Genomic DNA, 25,752 nt, shown 5'->3' with positions numbered 1-25,752 from the left:
GCAAACTGTGCGTGCTATTTAGCTGACATTTTCTTCTGTGTCAGAGTGTAGAACGGAGTAAAAATTAAATGGCTGTGTTTGAGGGACCTGTTTATCTATTCTCACAATTTTGCTTTCGTCTAGCTTAAGGAATAATGTACTTCTAGCTGCACAAAGATGTTTTTTCTCACATATGGTTGTATTTAAGTAGTGTCATAGTCTTTGTTCATGATTATTGGAATTTAATAGCAGAACACTGAGATGATTCATTACTACTACAAGGGAAGCCTTTCTACACCAACCACTCTGTACCACAGGGATAAGTCCTTTAAATCCCCAATGATAGTAATTTTTTCATTACAAGGCAAAAATTTAAAGGCTGTGTACTGTGCAAAGTAAAAAAACCCTACTTTTGTGAAATATTAGTGAGACAGTGTCAGTGGGATATCTTGGTTTTGTGGTGATTTTTTTTGGTTTGGTTTGGTTTTTTTGTTTGCTGTTTTTTTTGTGTTTTGTGTGGTTTTTTTGTTTGTTAATATATGGTCATAGGCAACACATAACTGTTAACTTCTGCATTATAAAACTGGTGTATAGAGAAGAAATGCACTGATTCATTCCTATGCATCTGAGATTCTGGCTGTGCTACCTTCATACTTCTGTTTGTAGCCCTACGTAAGTTGAGTCTTGCCAGCATTCATAGTTTTTGATTATTAAAAAAATTTTTAATCAGAAAAGCTGAATCATGTCAGCTCAACTGGTATGGAAGTACTAACATAAGAAATGTATTTTTCTGTGCAAACTCTTTTGATCCTATCAATTTCTGAGTGTGCTTCCTTTTCATTATGTACATAAATGATCCTTTAATAAATTCCACAGTAACATGAAAGCTTAATCCTTTGATAGACTAGAAGAAGCAAAGTTTACTCTTGTCTCAATTTGTATTTGCATTGATAGGATTATGGTGCAGTGGACTAATTTTTGGGACTAATCAGTGCATTTTTATAATGGCATTTTTAGAATTACTGTGGGAATTCACTACATTATTGAAAGCTGAACTTTCAAAAGATTATTTCTGTGTCCTTCTTCACCCTCTGTTCTTTTCTGATCTTCAGAACATCACAAATAATGAAATAACCAGCTGTTAGTTAATGCCAAGGTCTTTGAAAGACCAGACTTTGGTTGATCATCATGCATTGTAGGATCTTGGAGCGTGTGGCATGTGTCTTGTGGAAGGAAAAGAGCAGAGACACAATCTGTCATGGTGGAAGAAGAGTGCACAAATCATGAATCTTCAGTAATGAATGCAAATGAAAACATACTATTTTTGTCCTGGAATCCTGTTCTAGAGTGACTGCTGTTTTGAGTCAGAGCATACAGGACAGAGATACTATATTATTATCAGTTGAACTTTCCTTGCAGTCCTCCTTTAATGTTTTGCATTCAGCAGTACCATCCTTCTTCAAATTTGATCTGCAGCGTGGTCACCATCCCTTTGTCCATGTTTCTGAAGCTGTGATTGTAGGACATGACAATTCTTTCCCTCTTCCTCCACCACTCTTGTGCTTTTCAGAGAGGAGGAGGTTGGAAAAAGCAATGACTTTATTTGCTGTTGCAGTGATATAAGAAGAGGTAGAGATAGCACTTGCAGAGGTGGAGTAAAAAATTTGAATCAAACTAATTCAACCTATTCTGTGGGTTTTCTTCCTTAAAAAAGACTTGTTTTCTCCACCAGTGTCCCTCCTTCTCCCCTATTCATGTTTTTAATAAGTTTTTACAGCTGAATTTGATGTCTAGGACCTGGTGGCTGTGTGCAGTGAAGTATATGCACACATATAGAAATGTAAGGTCTTTCTTGGGAGCTTTATACTGGGAGCTAATATTTCTGTTTTGTGTTCCCCCCTCACTTTAGATCCCTGCAGTTCACTCAGCCCCCCGTGCTTCACTGAAGAGGACCGGTTCAGCCTGGAAGCTCTCCGCATGATCCATAAGCAAATGGATGATGACAAAGATGGTGGTATTGAAGTAGATGAAAGTGATGAGGTAGGAGTAAAAAGCCTTCACTTGTGCATCCATGAGGTCTGTCCTTTCTTTTCTCCCTGTTTTATGTAGCTCTCTATGTTCTGCCACTTGAGCAGTCATTGCAGGTCTTAGTTGAGCTCTTCCCACAGCCAAATGTGTTAAGGAAAGTCTAATTTCTAGAATTGTCTGAAATTGAATATTATTGTCCATTTTTCTAACCTAAAGGAAAGCTTTAAGTAGCAGATGGAAAAATGGTATTGGTTTAGTTTGCACTGAGGTGGCTAAGAGCTGATGTGATCCACCTTCATATGTTAGTTTCTTTGATCCAAGTTTTTCTTGCTTAAGGCATTGCTGGGCTTTCCTGCTTACCTTAGGCATGCTGCAAAACAATGCCTGTCACAGACAACTGTCGAGAAAGCTTTGTGTTTGTTTTTTTGTTTTTTTTTTTCTTTCTTTCTTACATTTTAATGGGTTGGTAGTAATCACCTGCTGCAGTAGGTTAATGGCGAATTAAGTCATATAAACTAAGGAAGGTTATTCAGACCTGCCTGTTGGTTTTTGTGATTGTGCTCAAATGAGTTTGGCTAACAGGCTTCTGATGGTCCAGATAGAGGACTTGCCTTTGCACTTACTCAACTTAGTCATTGGGAGCCTCAAAATTTCTGGATAGGAATGGAAATATCCATGTAGTTTCATTGTTCTTGCTTCTTTTGCTTTCTGGCAGTCAGGTACAGGCTTGAGAAAGGAAGGGGAGTGAAGATGTCCCCTCATCTCCTGTCCCTTAAAAATGAGAGTATTGCCATGTGGTTCTGAAGCTCATTCTCACAGGAGGTGAGTGGGAGAAGAATCTAGTCCTGATTTCTTTTCCCTTTTTTTGTAACCTCTCAGGGAAGATTGCTCTCCCTGAACGACTTAAGCTGTGAATCATTGTCAAGTTTAACATGGTGCTTACTTACTTACTTTTCTGTGTGACTATGTACAAGCACCAGCAACAGTGATTGATGCTTGGTTGTTATCAGTTTTCTGAAGGAATATAGTGGAGAGAATGGTCCAGAGCAAAGTAATGTACCTCTTAACACTGGCAGAAAAATCTCTGGTCTGTACCTTAGGGAGTGACATGTCAATGTACAGGCATGGAAGTAGTCTGGTTCCATTACTGCAGAAAAATGCAAACTGGAACAGCAGTGAAGGAATGTGAGCTGCTTGAGCTGCTCAGCACTGTGTGATTCTCTTGACTTATGCTTGTTTGTTATACATGAAAGCTAAGGTTAAGAGAAAGTACAGAAGTATTGATAAATTAAACATTTTTTAGTATTTGAAAGATAGGTCCTGGTTTGCAGTGGACCAGTTTTGTGGTTTAGGTTTTGGCCTATGTGACAACAAAGGACCACTTGGCCACTCACTCCCCCTTCCCCATTTTGGGATGGTGAGGAGGAAATCCACTCAAAACCTTGTGGGTCAAGCCGAGGACTGTGGGGTTTTACTCACCCATTATGGTCACAGGCAAAACAGACTCAACTTGGAAAAAAACTCTATAATTTATCACTAATCCAGTCAAAACAGGACAAAGAGAAAACAAAAACCAGAGTTTAAATACTTTACCCCACTCCTCCCATCTTCCTGAGCACAAATTACTTTGTTCCCAATATCTCTACCTCCTCCCCCCAGCAGCACAGGGGGACAGGGACTGGGGTTTAGGTTCCATTCATCACAGGTTGTTTTCTGCCACTCCTTCCACCTCAGGGAGAAGAATTCCTCACAGTCTTTCTCTTTCTCCAATGTTGGGTCCCTCTCACAGGAGAGTCCTTCAGGAACCCCTGGGACATGAGTCCCTCCCAGGAGGTGCAGTCCCTCAGGAACTGCTCCATCCTGGGCTGCACACAGAGTCACGGCTGCTGCGGGAACAGTCACCTCCCCTGGCACCGGGGCCTCCATGGCTGCAGATCCACTTCTGCTTCACCATTTTCCTGCATGGGTTGCAGATCTGCATCTGCTCCACTGGGATCATACATGGGCTGCTCCTCTGTGTTCCTCCATGGGTTCCAGGGGACAGACTGCCATCTCCCCATGGGGTGTAGGGGAACCTCTCTGTTCCAAGCACCTTCTCCCTCTCCTTCCTCACCAACATTGGTATCTTTTCTCTGGTGTTACTCTCATCCCTGGTATCATGCTCCTCAGCTCTGCTCTGAGGTCCTACAGCTAATTGCAGAGGCACATCTGTTGTCCCTGATGGCCTCACCATTAGCTGGACTTTTTGGAGTCAGGGGAGCTTTCAGTAGCATCTCACAGGAGCCCCCCCTGAGCCCCCTCCCTTGCTACCAAAAAAAAACATGGCACCACATCAGCCCAGAGCAACCATCTTTATATCTGGCCTTAAGTTTATTCCTGTTCCAGAGGAATGTCAGGATAAACCCAAGCAACAGAAGCTACTCTTAAAACCTGTTAAAATGACTAAAATTGGAACAGTTCAGGAGGGATGCTGTTATAGTTGGAGTAATGAGAGATGAGTGAAACTACATAATTAAACTGCTCACTGTGTATAAAACAAGATAACTGAAAAATGTTAGCCCTTTTTTTCTGCTGGCTCATTTTTAATTATTGAAGAAATATTTAATTAATATCCCCAAATTAGTTTTTTTTTCTACATACAGTTTCCATGCAAATCAGCGAATATATATTTGCATAGGGTGCTTGCTTCTAAGACAAAAAATGGACCTGAAATAAATGAGAAATGCAATTTAATTGCAAGTTCAACTTGTATGTATGTCCTTGTTGTAGTACTCTTACTAGATCTTGTATAGAACTGACACTTTAACAACATAGTGATGTAGTTACCTGACTACAGTATCAGAATATATACTAAATATGTCCTAATATCCACTATTTCAAACCCAGATTTTTTTTCCTTCTGTCATAGTGGATTTTTTTTGTTCTGTCACAGTGGGTAATGCTGCATGTTTTGATTAGGAATAAGGGCTGATAATTTCAAAAAAACCCCATACTTTATTAGAAGTAAAGCTTGCATGAAATGACAGGTATTTAACTCAACAGCAGGGCAACAGGCTTCCTGTTTTGTGCTGCAGGGTTTTTGCTTGCAAGACTCCTAGAAGAACAGTACATTGTATGTTGAGATATTCATTGGCTTTTTATTTGGCAGGAAAAATGCAAGAAAGTTCAATAACTTTCTGCTGCTTTACCAGCTCTAAAGCAGAGTTACAAGTTCCAAGTGTTTATTCCACCAGGGAAGGAAGTTCTTGTAAATAAGTTATTTTGAGATGGGAAGGTAACAAGAGCTAAAGGTGTTGAGCTATTTATTTTAACTATTTTAATTTCCTAATGCAATTCAGAACTCCCAACAGTGATTCCAGACATTGGTCTGCATGCTGCTGTTTTTTCTAGTGCTCTTCATGCCCTGTTTTAATGTTTTAGCTTGTCTTCCCGCTGTAAAATTAAATGTCACATAACATCATCCTGTAGAGAGAGTTTTTCTGTTGGAAGAAAATTTGAACTTTAAGAAGTGTTTTATTTTCTCAGTGGTACTGGAAACCTTTTGAATCTACCTTGTGTGGACTGGAAAGAAGCTTGTATTTGACCTTGATGCAGTTGATGTGGAGAAACTTGATCTAAATTTTTATCACGAGATTTATTAGTCATTGAAACACGAGGGATTTGTTCAAGTCTTGTAAGGAAGATAGAGGGGCTCTGCTTCAAGTATTTTTATTATTATTCTGTGGTCTGTTACTTCAGGTGATATAACTTAACAGCTTTATAAAGATGAAAAAATGCAGCATTTAAATTGAATAAATAAAAATTGAATAAATTGAATATGCTTTTCTAATTCTAGTTATTACAAGGCACTTTGAAAAAAAGAGGTACTCATATGTTTGAATTTTTTTCTCCCATTCAGGGTTTATGTCACTTTCTAATATTTGCCTGGAATTTTTGGTGTAGAATTATGTACTTTAAAACAAGAAGCAAAGTTATGCTTATGGTTTAGGTAAAAAAATTGTGTTGTACAGTAGAATATTCTTTACTGTGCAGTTACTTGATAGTCTACTTTACAAAAATAAGTATGAAAACCCGGGAGTATGGTACAGCAGAGAAGAGGAAAAAGAAGGATATTGAAGAAGACTGTCTATACCATTAGGAGAGGCTAATGCAAAATTTTCTGTCAAATCTGGCTCCTGCTATTGTTGCTTTATTATTAACATACAAAAGATTGCAATTGTTTAAATTGATTTAAAGAGGTAAGCTCTAAAAGGGTAACTGATGGGGGAGAATGTATTGCTAACAGGTTTTAATCATGTGTTGTGGGAGGCTATCTGCCTCAGGAAGCATCTGTTGCACCATGTGTACATGATTTGTTTTAATGATGAAGGGGAGAAGCAGTAAGAGAGACTTATCATATGTTAGCTATTGATATAGGTTTTTCCTGTTTCCAAAGAACCTCTATTTGTAGATCCTATATGAAGTAATTTCCTCAAGGAATCTCTCTGTAGAAACAGAATAAATTGATGTTTTTGAAATACGAATATCCTGCTGTGTGTCTAACATCACACAAAGCTGATGTCAGGAATTCACAGCTTTGCGTGGGATATTTGGATAGATCACTTATTATCTTGATATTTTGCTTGAATTTTTTTAATGAGTGCACTTGCATAATTACTTAACAAAAAAACCCAACTCCAACAAACCTCACACAGAACCACAAAAAAAAAGACAAAAAACATTGTGTGGAAAGAGACTGCAGTATTACTGAAAGCACAGAATAATCAGAGAATGGCTTTTAACAGTAAGGTCAAAGAAGTGGGAACCTCAGGGGTGGCATGCAGAAGTGGGTGACTTAAAGTGTTGTCTGGAGGCAAGAATAAAAAAGAACCTTGCTCTAGTAGCCTGAAACAGGGAAGGTGATTGTCTTCTCTATAGCAGTTAAAGCATAAAAATGTAGCTATCAGATATATTGGTATTATATAGCACCTTGGCTATAGTAAGTTTGATAGTAAGAGTGCTTGACAGCACAGAATCTTACTTTAGAGGGTCTATTTCTGAAGCTGTAAGGAGCTGTTGTTTGAGAGCATGAGGTTGTATTTGCATCCAAGGTGCAAATAATCCAGGAAAGGTGAAACAAACATCCTGAGAGAGTATGCTGTGCTTCTTGAGAGGCGATAAGTGATTTCAAAGGAGGAATCAAAAAGGAAATACAAATGGAGAAGATGCAGAGATCAGGTGTAAGCAACCAAGTTAAAAATAAGTAAGGGAACTAGAGTGAGCTCAGAAATATATATTTACTGTTAGTTTGTGATTAGAGGTTCTATAATAAAGGAGAAGCAGTTCATGCTCTTATGACTTTTATTATGCAATTAATTTTCTACTCATACTCTTGGTTGGTTATGCTTATAGTAATTAAAATGATACATGCATCTGTACTTCATAATCTATTTTACAAGCAGGCTAAAATGCTATGCATTAGTCATACTATTTTAGGAGAATCTGGAGAAATAAAATTTAACATGTATCTTTTCAATTTGAAATTGTTTTCTGAATTAAGCTGAAAGTTTGTTTGTGTAAAGATGAACTGGTGAAAGAAGTCTTTGAGTATCTTTGCTCATTAATTCTTAAAGAGATATGAAAAAAATGAATGAAATATGTTTTGCTGGTTTGGACTAGAGACCTATTAATTTCAATAATCTGTTATGGACAGTAATGAGTACTAAATACTTCAGGCAAAATTGAAAGAGATTCCATGGCACGAAAAAGTGGATGCCAGGATACTGTTGTGCTCCAGTTTTAGCCATGTGTTTTTTGGATATTAGGAGCATGAAGTGTGAAGGGAAAAAACACTTCAAATTTAACATTGAATTCAGTATCACTCACAGGAAATAGCCTTCCTGTAGTCTTGAAGAAAAGCAAATTTATCTTCTTTTTGATTGCTGTGTCTTGGAGGGAATAAATATTTAGCAGAAGATTTTGGAGAGGGGCACGTACATCTGTGTATGGAACCAGATGTTAAAAAATAATAGAGGACAGTTCAAAAGCTTGATCTACCTTTGTGTAGTGCATCATCACACAGAATGTTAGGGGTTGGAAGGGACCTCAGGAGATCAAGTCCAACATCCCTGCCAGGGCAGGATCACATAAAGTAGGTCACACAGGAGGAACACATCCAGTTGGGTTTTGAATGTCTCCAGAGAAGGGGACCTTGTTGAACCTCAGGAACCTATCCTGGGTGTTAGAATTCCAGTTGAGAGAGGTTCTGCTATAGACTGATCTCTTTGTTTTCTTTTGTTGTCTGTAGGTACACTCTGAAGATGCTAAATGTCCTTTAAAGTTACCTTAGTGTTCTGGTTTTGTCCTTGTTTGTGTAATGAAGGTCCTTAAACTGGTGTTCAAATTTGTGTAAAATAGTTCACACTTCAGTGTCAGGTAGTTAAGCAAAATGCTGTGTGGTGGAGCCTCTGCTGCAGTGGTTTAGAAACTGAAAACACTGTGTTTTGCATAATACTGGGATGGCTCCTGAGTATGTTTTACATTTTGTTGTGCAACAACCTGTTATGAACATGGATCTTTCAATGGACCATTTTGAGATTCCATACCAGTGTAGCAAATCCTTTCCCCAAAGCCTACTGGGTTACTTGGATTCACTTAGTTTATCATAGATCTGTTAATTGAGGGTTTTTTTTTTATTATTTTAACTGCTAATGTATTTACCCCCAGGCAGAGTGTCTTTTAGCCTCCTGAAGTTTTGTGAACAATTCTGAACATGTCTACACTGTCTGTTTTTTTCAGAGCAGGGTAGGTAGGAGCCAGGTCTTGTCAGAAAACATTATGAGAGTGTTGGGCTATGACTGTGCCTGGGCAAAGAAGCCTGTGGAGAGGCAGCATGTGTTATCATGGGTATGGTTGCATAGAACTGTTCCAACGTGATTTGGATCAGATCAGAGCCACTTCATGCCTCTCCTCCTTGGAGGTACTTAAGCAAATCTGTAGCTGTCTGCACCTGTTTATGGAGCACTGCAGGCATTTGGTCCTGCTACAGTGAAATTCTACCTTGATTTTGAAGAGATGACTTTGCAGTAGAATAGCCACAATTTTATTTTAAGCCCCATCAATCTTTGTAGAGTGTGTAGATTACTTAAGCTGTGCTTGGTAGCACTTTGACAGCAGTGTCCTACATTTTTTCCAGTAACCTTTCAGTCACGATTAAATATGTGGGTCTCACTTTACTGTCTAACAACTTTAGAAGCCATTTCTATAGGGTGCTAGGCAGCTGTGAACACACTGTTATACCTGAATCATAGTATGTTGACTTTTAAAAGCACGTTTGTCATCGTAACTTACTGAGTGTGACATTGCAATAGCTGCAGTGATTCTGGTAGCAATAGAGAGGGGGAATGTACTAAAAGGCTGCCTAGCAGTGAGGGGCTGTATCTGAAGGTGGGATTAGAGGAAAGCTGTAGTAGCAGGTTTTCTTTTGAAGGCATAAAACTGAAGGGCATACCAGGAATAGATGCTAAAGGAAGACAGCAATACTTAGCAAACATGTCAGAGGGTCTGTTTTAAGTTGGTGAAGCTGAAAATCATAAACATGAGACTTCACTCAGAACAAAATATAAACATAGCATATGAGTACTTCCTGCAGTTTGTGAGTGTGGTTAATTTTACTTTACCACGGGTGTTTTCAGAAGTATGCAATTGCTCATTTTTTCCTCAAGGAAGAAGCATCTCTTGCAAGTTCTGTATCTTAATGTATTTTAACTTTTGGTATTGTTTCATGTGTCTGTAGTTTATAAGTGCTCTCTCCATGTCAAACCAGTGCTGGATTTTGGTGGTTTTTTCCTCCCCTTTTGGAAGATTTGTTTTGTTTTTGATTTTTTTTTGTTGGTTCTTGCTTTGATTAGCTTTGGGTTATGAGTTGACTGGATTTTGGTGGAAGTTACGGTACTAAAGGCTTTTGAAGAGGAAGGAAAGTTGTGCAGTACCTGGCCTTTTAAGTTCTTGCCAGGGCTCCACTAGTCCTGTCCCTTACAGGGAGGAGAAAGTTTTCTCTCCACCTATTTTTCTCTGAACATTTGGGATGTGAATCTTTGTAGAGGCACAGTTGTTAATGGTAGCTTGGGATCACTACTCCAGTTTCCAGTCTAGGTGTGTCTCTACTTGTTTTTGAAGTAACTATTTGGACAAATTATTTCTTTTTTTTTTTTTTTTTTTGTTTCACACAGTTATGAAGTAACTTATCTAGTACTTTCTTGGTTTCAACTTTCTCGACTTAAAAGGCCTTCTCCCTCTTGAGTAATTATCTTGGCTAAAATAATCCTTAAATGTTTTTTTGCTAGAGCTTATTCTTTTAGCCTCCCTATTTAGAGTTATTTTTGTAACCTTTTCTTTGTATACTTAATAGCCAGAGCAACAGAAAAGAGATTAGCTGCCATGGCAAGGAACAGAAGAGTCTCTTTTTAACCAGAGTTGTTCTGTTTTCATGGTTTTCTTCTATTAAGGAGACAACTCCTTTTCTTAAAGGAGAACTTCTGTGTTATGTTTGAAATAAATATCTTTTAAATGAAAGAAAAATGTTTGACATGTATCAGTAAACACATTCATTCTTGGAAACACGATGCACTCTTTCTAACGATGTACACAGTAACCTCACCGTTGTGACCACACAGAATTTTGAGAAACCCTTTGAGAAATTCATTGTAGTGATTCTCCCAGGGTCTGTGAGCAGTGAGGGTGGGATTGAACAGAAGAGGGGCTCTTATTTTAAAGACCTTTTCATACATGCATAACCCTGAGGAGTAGCTGGGTGCTGACTGCTAAATACAAACTGTTACCAGTTCAGTGCCTTTGAATAAAGGGATTTAGTCAGATACTCTGAGCAGTGTCTCAGTATAAACCAGGGCTTTTCCACTCCCTCCTTCTCCTCCCGGGAAATCTTATCCTGCGAACTTGGATTTGTTTTCCGTGTTTGTGATGAAATTTAAAATCGGGATTTTCATTATTCTTCCCCTCAACTTGCTGGCAAGGCAGGTGTTGTCCCACCAGGAAGGTGAATTCATGCCTTAGCTCTGGCTCCCTCTGCGGGCTCCGCAGCAGAACGCCTCGGAACGCTTTCCCTGAGCTCTTGGTTGCGTTGCTTGCTGGGTGCCAAGGCAACACCTGGGTCCGTCCCATTTTTAAAATCAGAACCCTCTCATGTAGTACCTTACAGTGCTTTGGGGTGAGATACAGCACCGTGATATTTTTATCAGTTGGCATCTTCCTTGTATTGTTAACAGCAACTCAGAATTTCCTTGACAGCACCTGCAACCATTCAAACATTCTAGTCCTAAAATATTGTAACCTTTGCTGACAGCTGGCAGTAAAGATAGAAGCAAGTTTATTTCCTGCAAGCAAAACTGATCTGAGGAATGAGTTTTAGCTGAGGAAATGCAAAATGTGTTGAAACCTTCACGTGTAGCATGTATCCCATCCTGTTTCTCTTCAGAAACTTTGCTGGCATATAACATTTGTTTTTTAAAAAAAGTCTGTGCCTGACATCTTGCATTTTCTAGGTGCATCACCAGTCACTAAAAAGCTGAGGATTGAGTTTTGCCATGTATGTTAACCCCTATATGAGGGGAGTCACGTTTTTACAGGAAGGGACATGTAGTATATATTTTTTTCTATCTTTTCAGAAATCAGTCTTTTTCTGTGCTTGCTTTAACCTTTCTTATTTCCAATTGTTCTCATATATTTAATAGGTTTATCTTACATTTCTTAAGAATATACATGTGTATGTATATAACTGTATTTACGCTTTTCTCATATATATAGGGAAGAGGAGTTAGACATGCTCATGTAATTTCTTTGAGATAAACGGAACTATTTTAGGAACCAAAAGGCTTTAGAGAGCTAATGTCTGACAATCAAAAAAGTTTTGAAGTGGTAGAGAATGACAGAGGATTTGCATCTAATCTGTATTTGGAACCAGAAGACATGCATGGCGTTATGATTGGATTAGGGAAGGCAGCTAGTACTTTATCCCAAGTGTTAGAGAACCAACTCGAGACCTTTTCCCTATTTTCAGATTCCTTTCCTAGTAAAAATGCAGTTTTTAATGAGAGGAAATAGATGTGTTAATTTTTTCTCGCATATATGTACTGTCATACACTGTCGGTATTATGGTTTAACATTGTCTACTTTTCAGTCTCTCCTGCAGTTGCTTGAATGGCAATCTCTCTAGATTTATTAGAAATGGGGCCTGTGCAGGAAGCTCTGCAGATAAATCATTACCAGGACTAAGTTTTAAGAAGTGGGGTCTTCTGCAGTGCATTGCTAGCTTGACCTTCTTCCTCACCTCTGCTTGAACTGGTGATGACATGTGACCAGCCACATTAAAAGCTGATTTTTGAGTGAGTTGTCATGACTATAGCTGGTTTTGTTAAGCAGCTTTATATTTCAGAGTCTTTAGGTACAGCAGACAAATCTGTTCAGTTCGTTTTCTTACACTAATACTAAGGTGTCCACCACAGAGGCTGCTTGTACTGTGCTTTTAGGGACTGACATCTATGTAAGATTTCCACTAATAATAGAGGTGGTTTGCTAAGCAGTGTTTCAACTTTTCTAGGCCTTTGTGAAATAAGAGAATAAGTTGGCTTTTACAATTCCATGTTTTTTTCCTTGTATATATTTGGAGAACTCATTTGTAGTGACTTGTGAATTACTGGTGTAACACTGCTATATATGATGTGATTGCAGGATCTTATTTTTTATCGTGCTTACTAAAAGGGAAAGGATGGTATGTTTTGACATACACTTCCTATTAATTACTGAGTGTAACCACTGAAGAATGATTAGCAAGAATAAAATTGACCCTAAGATGATGTTGTTTTCCAATATGGCACAGAAGTCAAATTTTTGTTGTCTATTCAAAAGACTTAGTAATACTTAGTCAATGTTTTTGTCTAATCTCTCAAGCAGTTGCATTTAACTGGTATAGTAGGATTCAGGTATTACTTGTGCATAAAGGACTGGCACATTTTCAAGTCTTACGTGGTCTTAAAGGAGATGAACTTGGTTAAATATCTTTAGACTAGAGAATTACACAGTATGACCTGTGTGGCACATTTTTGTAACCACTGTAAATCTAAGGCATACTAATACTGTTCTTTAAGCTAGTATTACTAATAAGTGCACCTTCAGTTTTTCTAGGTTTTAAGAATTTTAGGCATTTAACTTGCTTTCTGGGTTTTTGATGTAGTCATCTTACACAAAGTGAGTTCAGCTGCATGGGCAAGAGGTAGTGAAGATTCTCCTCTAGCTGGCTTCCTTGTAGTTTCTGTTTAGAAATCATTATTTTATCATTAAAGATGATATTTTCCTTTTTCTTCAGTTTCTAAGGGAAGATATGCAATACAAGGATGCCTCTAATAAACATAGTCACCTGCACAGAGAAGACAAACATATTACCATCGAGGATCTATGGAGACGCTGGAAAACATCTGAAGGTAGGTAATGAAGAATAGTTTAAAATGATGTTGGTTGTTAAACAGCTATAGTTCAACAATGTGTCCATTAAGTATTTTAGAGTAAAATATCACCCTCATGGATGACCTCTTAAAGCATCTTTATGAAACTGGTTTTGGTACTGATAGTCATAGACCTACTTCAACCTGACTGGAAACTTAGTTCACCTACTGTTAGCTTCCTACTGACAGTGCTGAGTGTAATGTAAGTAAGCTGCTAAGCTATTTTGCACACTTAACCCCTATGAGGTTTTAATTTATTAAGGTGACTGCTGTGAGCTCTGAATTCCAGATAAGGACATTTTTAATTTAGTAAGCCCTAAGGCTGTTAAGTAACATTTATTTATTTTTAACATCTATAATATTGTATTAAGTGGAAAGTCCAGTGTGTTTCCACTTTGACATGCATTTTCTTTGGGCTACAAAGAGCTAGAATTCTTAGTCTGAAGCATTTTGGAAAATCTTTAAACCTGGTATAAAGGAAAATGGGCTGACAGCTCATCACCACCATCTCTCCCCCACTTTGATTTGAATAAAATAAGTTGAGCCAAATACTCCAAATATATGAAGACAGGTCATACTAAACAGTACAGTGTTAAGTATCAACTATGTTGCAGGATGTAGCAATTAATAAAAAAAAAAATTTCCATAGGTCCAGAATGTTAAAGTTGTTAGGAAAAATAAAACAATTAATATTCCCCCCATTCAGAAGAGATTGTGGTAGTGCTGAGCATATAGAGATCAAGAAGCTGGCATTAGTCAAGCACACAAGTGTTTTCTGTGTAGTAAATATGTTCTAACCACAATTTTTAGCCTCATCTCTATTCTGTATGGAGTCATTAAAGATATTTTTCAATGCAAGTATAGCAACTGAATTATCTGAGAAACTTACCTGCCTACAGCTGTTAATCTAATTTATAAGTAACTTGAAATCTTAAGCTGTAGTGATAGTGTAAGTATGTAGTTTGTCTGTTGTGTATATCTTTGTTTCAGGTTTCTTAAATGTAGCAAGCAGTGTAAGTAAGACTCAAAAGACCATTTAAATTTTTCAGTCTCACAATCTAATTCTACAGAGAGAACTCTGAGAGGGATGGTTAGGAAGTAGCATAGCTGCTTCAACAATAGAAAACACTGCTACCTGAAAGTCCTCTTGACTTTTACTGCTGTATGTGTCTGTTCTGTAAATGTAAATGCCAGTAAATGCTTGACACTATCTCTTTCTGTCTAACTAAGCAGTATTCATACATATATAGAGTCTTTCAGATATTTAAAGTATCAAGCTTAGTAGCTATTTTTAAAATCAAAGGTGCATCTTCAGTATTTTTTTCTACAAGGGCCTTGAAGAGCTGGTACTTGTGTGAGTGCAGCACAGGTGACAGATGAGCATCTGGTGTCTGAATGCCAGTCTTCAATTATAAATGACAGCTGTGTATCTCAGAGGTGTTTGCCTTCTCATTTTTGCTCCTCTAGCGGGCGAAGATCATATGAATTTGCTGTCTGAAGAGAGATGTGTAGTATTTTGTCTCAGTAGTAAGAAAGTCTGTAAAACAGGCACAGGAGTTTTCAGCTGGGTAGCCCTGTCTTGGTGAATAGATGGGGTGCTGCAGTCTTGGTGGTGTAGCCTTGTCCACTGGGACTTGATTTTGTATCAAAGTAAAATTGTGCTGTTTAAACCTGGAGTTAATGAATGATTTACTGTTGTCAGACTAATTGGAGTCTTATGTAAAACTAGTTTTTCAACACTGCCTTAAAGTAGTTTTTCTGTTTGCCTGTTGTGTTTGCCTGTTATGGCATATTTGACCTTTAATGTAGAATATGTGCTTTTCCCTGCCTTTCCCTTCTTTTTCCTTCTGGTTTTTTCCTTCTCTTTGGAAAGTAGAAGGTGACCTAAAGTCTGGTACATGATTTATTAGGGGTAAAAAAAAAAAAAAAAAAAAAAAAAAAAAAAAAGGTAAAAAATGAATTGTGATGTTGAACTTGCAAAAAAAAGTCAGGATCACTCCTCTCTTTTGCTTTTTCATCCTATTTAAAAGTGTACAGGTGGAAGTATAGCTCATGCTGATGTTGCTGCTGGAGGTCCTGCTAAAACAAAACTAACTTTTGAATCCTTGTGTGTTCTTGATACAGAACAATCTTCTGGTTTTATACATTGCCCGGTCAGCCTGTTCTCAATTGTAAGGCTAATATATGGCTGTCAATCATTTCTTGCCATGAATACTCTTATCAAATGTCAGTTGATTTCTGAAAGGAGTAGGACTCCCATAGGAGTACTGGGTGTGACACTGTAATGTTGTTTTACACATCCCTGCCCTGAAGCACTGTGCTGCATGGTAAATTTAATGTGAAAAAGTGATATATAGCTTCATCTTCTAAGCAGCCATTAATGTGGGTTAGCAAGAAGAAACTTTCATACAGGGCCATTTTGAAACTTTTGTTGTTTTCACCCTCAGGTGTGTTGCCATAACAGTTAAGATAAAAAAAGTAAAAAAAACCTCCAAACTTGTGATCTGAAATAGAGCAGCTGGTGCATGTCTAGATGAGTGCTGCACTGGGGAGTAAACACCACGGCTTCTACACCTGCCTGCCCAAAGCATGTAGCTGACATCCCCTCTCTCAAGATACCTCTTGAAAAAATATTGTGAAATATTGTGAAAATAGGTGTAAGAGAGAAGGATGTTATGGTTACTCTTTAATGCTATATGCATTTAACTTAGAGTATTATCATTCCTGTTAAATTCTGTCTTTCATTATTTTCTGTCTTCTCTCTGCTCCTGGTTTTATGGCTGGTAGTCATGAGCCTCTATGAAGATTCTTGTGAAAACAAGTTCCTAATCCATCATCCTGGGAAAGATCTTGGTACATTGCCTTAAATGGCTACAGCACCTGCTGATGTGTTTAGTTCTGCAAGGGTAGCAAGGACAAAAGGATTGAGGCTCAGATCAGTTTAAGCAGATAAAGGTCACAAGATGCTGTCCTCATTTAAACTAAAGCAAGACACTAAATGATTCTGTGGAATTTTTAATAAAAATATGTTTCTGTTGGTTCCATGCATGTTTGTTTGTAGTTTGCCTAAGCTTCATCTGAGAAGCATGTAATGAAAAAGGCAAAATGCCAGAAACACCTAGGTTAATATTAATCACAATTTTTCTGCACTTATATTTGGCTAAATCCTCTTGTTCCCTATAACCTGCTTTTCTACTGCTTGTCTTTTATGTCTTGCTATTGCTCTTACAAAAATTAAAGATAATTAAACTGACTTTTTCTTTCAGTTCATAACTGGACTCAAGAGGACACTCTTCAGTGGCTGGCAGAATTTGTTGAACTGCCTCAATATGAAAAGAATTTTAGAGACAGCAATGTGAATGGAACAACACTTCCCAGGTGAACACTTATTCTAGATTAGTTTAAAACACTACCCTCTAGATTGCTACTTTAGTCTGTATGTAGGAACAAGGATGTGAACTTAAAGTCTAATGAGATATGGGCCAATTCAAGAAAAGACAAGTGTCTTTGCAGCTTTGAAGAGGTGGCTGCATTTTTCTGCCAAAGTATTAAAAAATATAAAGGTTTCTTGCCACTTCTTCCATTTTAGCTTGTTTTTTGCTGATGAAACCGATATAATTCTGTATGGTAGCAAACTTTATTTTAAACAATTACAATGTATTGTTTGGTTATCCATCAGACACTATCTGCAGAACCCCTTTTCTTCACCATGGCTACTTAATTTCAGCATTGCATGTATTTCAGAGAGTTGGTGTCACATGCCTGCAAATATAACATTGTTTAGCTGTGCTAAATGTATTTGTTTCATTATTAATCCAGAAAGAAAAGGGCAGGAAAAAGATTTTGTGTTCTTCCTTTGCCACTTGTCGATACTCTTTTTAATAGCACTACTGTGACTGTAGTCTGTTTCCTCACTCAAATTGCATAACTATAATTTATATAACTGTGGGAGATGTTTATGATGTATTTCTTTCCATAGACTGATTTTGAATATAACTTGTGGAATAGATAACATTTTATCTTGTCATTAACAGGATAGCAGTAAATGAACATGCATTCATGATCTCTCACTTGAAAATAATTGATCGGAGCCATAGACAAAAGCTTCAGCTTAAAGCCTTGGATGTTGTTTTATTTGGACCTCTCACACGTTAGTAACTTTTTAATGGTTTTTTTCTTATCTCTTATTTGTAAGAATTCAACAGCAAGTATTGATGCTGTAGGTAGGACAGCTTATCTGTTATGTGGATGTATTGAGAGATTGCTTGGCTTACATTGTGGAACTGGGTAATGAATTAAAAAGGGTTATCAAGATGCTGGGATGGGGACAAAGGTTCACTTCTGCATGGTAAGATTATGTAGAAATTATATTATAAACCCTCCTTGACAGATGTTGGCTTTTGTGTCAAAATAAGTGCCCTCTAACTGTTCTTACTTGTTTAAATTAGCTACAAGTGTAATGTTACACTCACTTTCCAATTAGCTTCAACACCTTAAGCTGGGATGCTAAAATGAGAGGGGATAACACTCCACAAGGAAGGAATAAGGAGGTGGTGGCACAAATCTAATAGTAGTATCTTAGTAGTGTCTTTTTTTTTTTTTTTTTTTCCCCAGGCTCAAATTTAAGTGTAGTTAAATTTTATGCAGCAGTTCCACATCTGTACTTGTTTGTACAGAGCTACAAATCTTTTGTAGTATTCTGGGTATTCCTGAAGTAGGAGACCTTTCCAGAGGTTGGTGGTTAGTTTGGAAAGTAGTGAATGACTTTTCAAAAGTCAGAGCAGATCTAAGATGATGCAACTGCTCTGAGTTACCCTGGCAGATGTGAGCTGGAGATTTTTTAGGTAAAAAAAAATCATTATACCTTTAATGCTAGTAGAAACTGTCTTCTAAACTTTTGTTTTACAAAGGTATCAGTGTCTATAAAAGCTGTACTAACAAAGAAGTGTATGTGAATCTTGGCTAAGTTTGGACAACCTAAGTTTTGCATTAAAAATGTGCTGCTGCTAGCTACTTAGCCTTTTAAAATCCACTTCAGTTTGTTCAAGTTCATTTTTAACTCAGCATAGGGTATTCCAGAGGGTGCAGAATGGGAACAAATATATCAAACATAATTAGAGTTCCTACTGGCCTGGTAAAGTGTAACTGAGGAAACTCTCTCTTAATTCTATTTAAATGAAGATACAGGCTGTGGACTTTAGAAGTTTACTAAGCTTTCTGTGATCTAATGGATGTTTTGGTATAGGTTAAGTAGATTGTGTTAGAGCAGATTTGCCTATGTTTTATGGAAAAAATGCATTGGGACCTATTTAAAAGGTAGTTGCTGGAAATGGTTTGAAATAAATGAGCTGGAATTTAACATAATGTTCTGTTGCCTTTTAGGCTGTGGGTTTAAAAAAAAGTCTGTAGCCTGTTGTCTTTATCAATGAACTAGTTAATGATGATGTTACTCTCTGCACAGGTCCCCCTCACAACTGGATGAAGGATTTTATACTAACAGTTTCTATAGTTATTGGTTTTGGAGGCTGCTGGTTTGCATATTCACAGAACAGAACCTCAAGAGAACATATCACAAAAATGATGAAGGACTTAGAAAGTCTCCAAACAGCAGAGCAAAGTCTTCTTGACTTGCAGGAAAGGTATAAAAATAAAAAAGTTAATATTTAGTTGTCCTTTTGTTCAGAGTTTAAATTCAAATACAGATCCTTTAAAGTCATAAATTATTTGCATTAAGCTGCCTTTGGATTTTGTTTTTGTGTTTGCATATTTTGTCTGGTGTGGACATCACGTTGTGTGATGTAAGTGCTGCTGATTCATGAAGTTTGCACAGTCTTTATTATCACAGAATGGTTGAGGTTGGAAGGGACTTCTGGAGGTCATCTTGTCCAGCCCCACCTGCTCATCTAGAACAGCTTGCCCAGGACCATGTCTAGGTGGCTTATGAATATATCCAAGGATGGAGAATCTACCATCTCCCTGGGCAACCTGTGCCCAGTGCTCAGTCACCCTCATGATGAAAAAGTGTTCCCTGGTGTTCAGATGGAACCTCATGTGTTTTGGTTTGTGCCCATTGCCTCTTGCCCTGTTGCTGGACACATTTTCTTCTGAGGACTGCAACGTTTAACAAATATGCTGTGTATTTTCTCATATTTTTTGTTCAATTGTGAAGGCTTGAGAAGGCACAAGAAGAGAATAGAAATGTTGCTGTGGAAAAGCAAAATCTGGAGCGCAAAATGATGGATGAGATCAATGATGCAAAACGGGAAGCTCATCGCCTAAGGGAGTTGAGGGAGGGAGCTGAATGTGAGCTCAGCAGGCTCAAATATGCAGAGGAAGAGCTAGTACAGGTACCTACAAACTGATTACAATTAAAGTGTTGACCCTAAATTGGTCCTGGTTTTGTTAGAGCTGTAGAATAAAACAGCATTTCTCTGATGCTAGATTTGAATGGAAAAATTCTAAGAGCACTTAATTATGCCTGTCAATCATACCATTATCCAGTAAAAGAATCCTTAAACTATAAAAGGACATACACCTTGTATATTTAGCTTATCATAATTGTATTGGATTAGTAGAACAAAATATATAGAAAAGGCTTTTTTTCCCCTCTATCTTGTTACCAGATGAGAGATAGTAGCTTTGTCTCACCCTTCTGAGTAGTAATAGATTGGTTTAATTGTAATAAATGAAAATGCTGTTTTACCAAAATATCTAAGGTTCAATTTAAGGACTATATATCATAAGAGATATCTGAGGATTATATAGTATAGGGAAATTGATATGTTATATTTTAGAAAAGCCTGATCTGCCTTCCTGACAGCAATTGGCACACACCAAAGCTCTGTAAAGCCTTAGTATGTTGCTGCGGGGTATAAAGGTGCTTATATTTCACTTCCCTCTGCTGTCATTTCTAATGATGTTCTTGGTGACACTTTAATTTCTTTTTGATTGCTAGGTTCGCATGGCATTAAAAAAGGCTGAGAAGGAATTTGAGCTGAGAAGTAATTGGTCTGTTCCTGAAGCTTTGCAGAAGTGGCTTCAGTTAACACATGAAGTTGAAGTACAGTATTACAATATCAAAAGGCAGCACGCAGAAATGCAATTAGCAATTGCCAAAGATGAGGTACTAAATCTTATTCTTCAGCTACTTAAAGTCTTTTCTGATCTGTTGCTATGTGTGAAATAATAAATACAAATAATTCAGATAAGCATTTGGATATTTTTTCTCCTGTAAGTTGTTTGCAACCTGTTGGCATTCCTAATGTTTTTACATCTGTGTTAAGTACCTAAGCCCTAGTTTCCTGCATTGCATTTTATCTTGCTTTTTAGGCAGAAAAGATAAAAAAGAAGAGAAGCACTGTATTTGGAACATTACATGTTGCACACAGCTCCTCCTTGGATGAAGTGGACCATAAAATTCTTGAAGCAAAGTAAGAGTATTACCAGGATGCATATTATTTTGAGATTATTTATTCTTGGAAGAATGTAATTTTTTGAATCTTATGAATTTAGAGTCTTAGTGATATTGCATTCTTAAGTAAAACAGTTTTAAAGATACTAAAATGCAAATATTGGGACAGTCCTAATGGATCTTCTGGCATGCTGGAATGACTACACTTATGTTGTATTTTTTTATTGTTAAAGACACTGTATCTGATTTTAACATGTACTTTTCTTCAGGAAAGCACTCTCGGAGTTGACAACATGTTTGCGAGAGCGTCTTTATCGATGGCAACAGATTGAGAAGATTTGTGGCTTTCAGATAGCACACAATTCTGGGCTACCAAGCTTGACATCATCTCTCTACTCTGATCACAGCTGGGTAGTTATGCCTCGAGTTTCCATTCCTCCTTACCCAATTGCAGGAGGTGTTGATGACTTAGATGAAGATACTCCTCCAATTGTTACACAGTTTCACGGTAAGTGGTGAGCTCAGTAAAAAGAAAGGGTAAAAGTTGTGAAGGCATAGGATTCTAAAGTCAGATGGCAGAAGAGTGCTGAAATCAAACAGGGATTGTATCAAAGTCAAAAGGACCAAAATTCCATCTGGAATCTCAGATGTATCTTTTGGGACTTGCATAAACCGAAAACTGGGTAATGGCAATAAAGATAACATGAAAAAGTCTTTATTGCATTTCAGTCAGTGAGAGGGAGGCAAATCCATCTAAGGTTTTGGAAGTGTGTTTGTTGAGTTGTGCTTTGATTACCAGTTAGAGAAAAATTTATAATGAATCATGCTGAATTTCTGTTAGCACATTTATTCTTTCAGGTGACAGTGATGGAGTTAGTCTGGAGTTAGCCTTGTGCTTCTAGGAAGATCACACCCTTTGAGAAGCCACATGCTGTGTAGGCTTTTCAAACATTCTTTCGTAGCTGGAAGAAAATCCTGTTGTCCAAGAGAAGTTCTTGGGCAGAATGTGTTTTGGATACAGTGTGTCGTTTTAGTGTGAGACTGAAAGGCCAAGTGCTGGTGAGAGGGAAAGAAATCCAGCTTTGGTTAAATTATGATCAAAAGATACACACTGGGGATTCAGACCACCCTTGTGTCTTGAGTCATTGCATCTATACAACAGCCTGTTTCATGGAAGTTGTGATTAACTAGGCTCTAGGGGCAAATAAAAAAGGAAGAGTTCCCATGTAGCTATTTAAACAAGTAATATCAAGCTGAGGAATAAGTAGGGAAGAAAACTTTGTCATATGTGTTCGTTTTTCTTCCAGAGCTGGGATTCTCAGAAGAAATTAAAACTCTCTTTTAAAATAGCACAAGTCATGTGGTCACCACTTTACTGACTGCTTTTAGTGTGCCCTGGGCACATGTTTTTCTTCCAAATGTACCAACCTTTTTTCTAAAGGCCGCATTGAAAAGTTGATTAATCCCCTTGCAATACTACTTACTGCAAGTTCTGACCACTTTTAGAAAATACTGTCTCTAGTCATCTTGACTGTGAAGGCTTTTATTTAAACCTTAGCAACAAATTTATTGGATGACCCAGTAAAATACGGATGATGTCTAGGATTAAATGTCAGGTCTATGTGGAGAAACCTGTGGTCTGATTTAAAAATTAAGAGCTCCGTTTATTATCGTGACTTTTTACATGGTCTAAAATAACAAACCACTTAAATATGTATGTAATACTTCAGGTTATTTTTTTTTTCTTTTTTTTTTTTTTAAAGTCAGTTTTCTCATTCCCTTATTTCACAGGAGTTAAGTGGTGTTGGTTCAGAGGAACTATAATTAGAGAACTGTATAGCTTATAAGAGCTTACTTTTGCAACTGTGGCAGTTCATTTGGAAGTAGGTAGCTAATGGATGTTGTCTGTCAGTGATGAAAGTTACTTGAATCTTAGTAACATTACAAAAACTTTAGATATGTTTTTCTATGTTTTGGTAAGGTGTGAAAGGTTTTTTGTTGTTGTTGTTTGGGTTTTTTTTTTACATAGTTACACAAAGGAAGTAACTTCTCTAAATTTCTACTTGGTTAAAAAAAAAACCAATCACCTGGGAGTGGGGAAGGAGAGGCAAAATATGCTGAGTGATCTGTTGGTGAAACCAATTCATAAGTCAGATTATTGCAGGTGACCTTGCGAATTGCTAAATTATTCCCATCCTTTAAATAAAAATGACAGATGTGCATGAGGAAGGACAGGAGCAAAAGGGTTTGTCACACTCATGAGGCTTCAGGCAAAATGCAGTGTGCAGATTGGTCAGTTAGGAGCAAGACTGTTTCAGTCTCTGGACCTAACCTGGATTTTCTGCCTGTTCCCTTGCTTTAGCATCTTTTGATCTCTAAAGGCTGACAATATCTGAAACCTTCCAGACAGGCTTCTTTGTGCCACTGAAATGACAGGTTAAAATGGTATGAATTCATAGATTGGTTTAATCAGTCCTGAGCTGAAGAATAAAAGAGGAATAAAGAAATAGGCTTGAACAAAGTATTTACAAGAGGTTGTTAGTGAAACTTCTTTTCCATTGACTAATTAGGATTCCGCTGATTCCTTGATTTAGTGAGTTTCATTTGGATACTACAACATTCTAGATGTTCAGTTGTCAGAGCTGAGTCCTTCATAGTCCTGTGTATAGGACTATGGAACCTATACCTACAAAGAACCAAGATGCTTGTAACCTCTTTAAAAATTCACTGGTAGTGCAGTCTTGTTTTTTTACACCGCTGAGTAGGATGGCATCTGATTTATCTGGACACAATGTCGTTACCCAAAGGGATTCTTATTCTTATCTTGGTTCACATTTGCTCTTTTAGGAATATTTTTGTAGTGACACTAGCTTATTTTTGAGCTGCCAAAACCTGTTTATTTAGATCAGTGGCGATTTCATGAAAAGTCTGAGTTACGTGACAGTTGTCATGTTGGAACTTTTAAACCTTTCTTTTTTTGCTCAGCCTGGCAGGAAACAAAGTCTTAAGAGTTGGCAAAGGTGCCTCTGTTTGCTGTTTTGTAAAAGCTGTGATTTCCTGCACTAAAAGCAGCATGACAACTCAAGCTTTTTGGAGATTTCAGGATAAGAAACAGTTATTTACATGATGCTAAAGTGGTAGCTCAAAAACCAAAACAAAACAGCATTTTGTCAGGCTAGACACTCTTGTGTACAAGAATAAGTGAATTTTTTTACTGTGTTATGTATGTATGAACATCAGTAAGGGGTTTTGACTCTTTTAGTTAAGCAGTGATACATTCTGTGGGACAGTTTGAGGAAGGGTATGAGAAATCCTGAGGCTTCCAAATAGCCAGCCTGAAAACAGATCTATAATTTTATTTCCATAGAAGTATTGCTACCTAATCATCTTTTGGAGGACTAGGAACTTTTTAGTTTGTAATTTCCTGTTAGGTATTTTCCTGGTCACGTCTTGTGTTGCTGTCTCCACCTCTTAGTCTTTTTTTTTTGTTTCCGGAAATTCATAATTAGCCTGGCAAAAGAAAGTGTTATTAAACAGGAAATTCTTGAGTTGAAATTTAGGTTGAATCATGTACTTCCTATCATGTTATATACACGAAATTTGTCTTCAATGTCTAATGTAACTTTCAACCTATGAAGTGTGTTTCAGTTGTCTGTTTGGTCAGGTATACTTACTCTGCAAAACTTTCATACTTTCATAAATTCCAAATCACCACACAAATAAAAGACAGGAAGCTGTGTGTGTACTAATTTCAGCACTGCTATTTTTAGTTTAGAAAGGGTTGGGAGTTTCAGTAGAATCTTTCTTTTTGTTCTCAAGAGAGCACAGTGAACCAGAGCTTTGGTGCACATTGTCAGAGTAATATTTGGCAGGCACAAAATTGCTGCAGTTGCACCTTGGTTAGCTGCTTCATCTGAGTGGTGAATGCACAAGGTGATGCCAGTCTTTCTTCCATCTAAATAGCTGAACTGTGTCAAAGTTGCTTAAGAATCACTATGGTTGAGGCAGATACCTGCTATTTAGTCTTCAGGGTAGATGCTGTTAACATCAATGTCACTCGGAGGGTTTTGGTTTGCTTTCTCTTTGCCTCAGGGTCCATTGTAAAACCTCCCAGCACACTGGCAAGAAGCAGCAGCTTGTGTCGGTCCAGACGCAATGTTGTGCCATCATCTCCACAGTCTCAGAATGTTTTGCACTCCCCTGACCCTGACATCCTTTCTGTGTCGAGCTGCCCAGCTCTTTATCGAACTGAAGAGGAGGAGGAAGCCATTTACTTCTCTGCTGATAAACAATGGTACGGAGATCAGTAAACAGCACTTGAAGCTCTGATAGGATTATTTGAGACTAACAGTTTAGAGTTAGAGGTTGAACGAAGCCAAAGTTTAATGTAATCTGTAGGATAATATAAATGAACATAGTCAGTCCACCATGAAACAGAGAGAGTTCTTGTCTGGAATGTGTATGTAAATAGCTAGCATGTCGTATACAGTTAAGTAATGTTACAGTCCAGGGTGCACTGAACTAACCCTGATTCTCCATTACAATATGTTACTGGCTTTTACATCTGAAACTAGGATCAAAAGCAATGTCAGCTACTGGGCGAAGAGAAGATGGATGGTAACACAATTCTTACAGCATGTTGAGCGTGTACCTACTCTTGTTACATGGCCTCATAGGAAAAGGTTAAATTCCTTTTGGAAGGAGCAAATGAGCTTGTTGAAAGGTAGGGACACTTGTCCTGAAGAAACTTTCTGTATATGATAGGCTTAAATCTCCTTCTTTCATTTCATAACTTCTCTGACTTCATGTGCCAGAAAGTTTTTGTTCTTTCAAGTGAGA

General features: G+C 37.6%; 1 protein-coding gene across 4 annotated transcripts in view; it reads left to right on the top strand.

Moving 5' to 3' along the window:
• The window catches only part of STIM2 (stromal interaction molecule 2), a 69,040-nt gene that overhangs the window by 35,498 nt on the left and 7,790 nt on the right, over window positions 1-25,752 (top strand). For 2 of the 4 annotated variants that reach the window (XM_071743801.1, XM_071743802.1), the window contains exons 2-11: window positions 1,889-2,019; window positions 13,367-13,481; window positions 16,769-16,880; window positions 17,537-17,652; window positions 18,964-19,141; window positions 19,672-19,849; window positions 20,458-20,625; window positions 20,832-20,932; window positions 21,183-21,421; window positions 25,006-25,207. In XM_071743801.1, coding sequence (XP_071599902.1) covers window positions 1,889-2,019; window positions 13,367-13,481; window positions 16,769-16,880; window positions 17,537-17,652; window positions 18,964-19,141; window positions 19,672-19,849; window positions 20,458-20,625; window positions 20,832-20,932; window positions 21,183-21,421; window positions 25,006-25,207 — 1,540 coding nt within the window. Of the gene's footprint in view, window positions 1-1,888; window positions 2,020-2,722; window positions 2,830-13,366; window positions 13,482-16,768; window positions 16,881-17,536; window positions 17,653-18,963; window positions 19,142-19,671; window positions 19,850-20,457; window positions 20,626-20,831; window positions 20,933-21,182; window positions 21,422-25,005; window positions 25,208-25,487; window positions 25,637-25,752 lie in introns of those variants that run through there. The other 2 variants (XM_071743803.1, XM_071743804.1) reach the window with 2 other exon arrangements.

The sequence above is a fragment of the Heliangelus exortis genome, chromosome 4, assembly GCF_036169615.1.
Source record: "Heliangelus exortis chromosome 4, bHelExo1.hap1, whole genome shotgun sequence".
Taxonomy (NCBI): Eukaryota; Metazoa; Chordata; class Aves; order Apodiformes; family Trochilidae; genus Heliangelus; species Heliangelus exortis.
The sequence above is the reverse complement of the archived record's forward strand: the minus strand, read 5'-3'. Positions and strand labels throughout refer to the sequence as shown.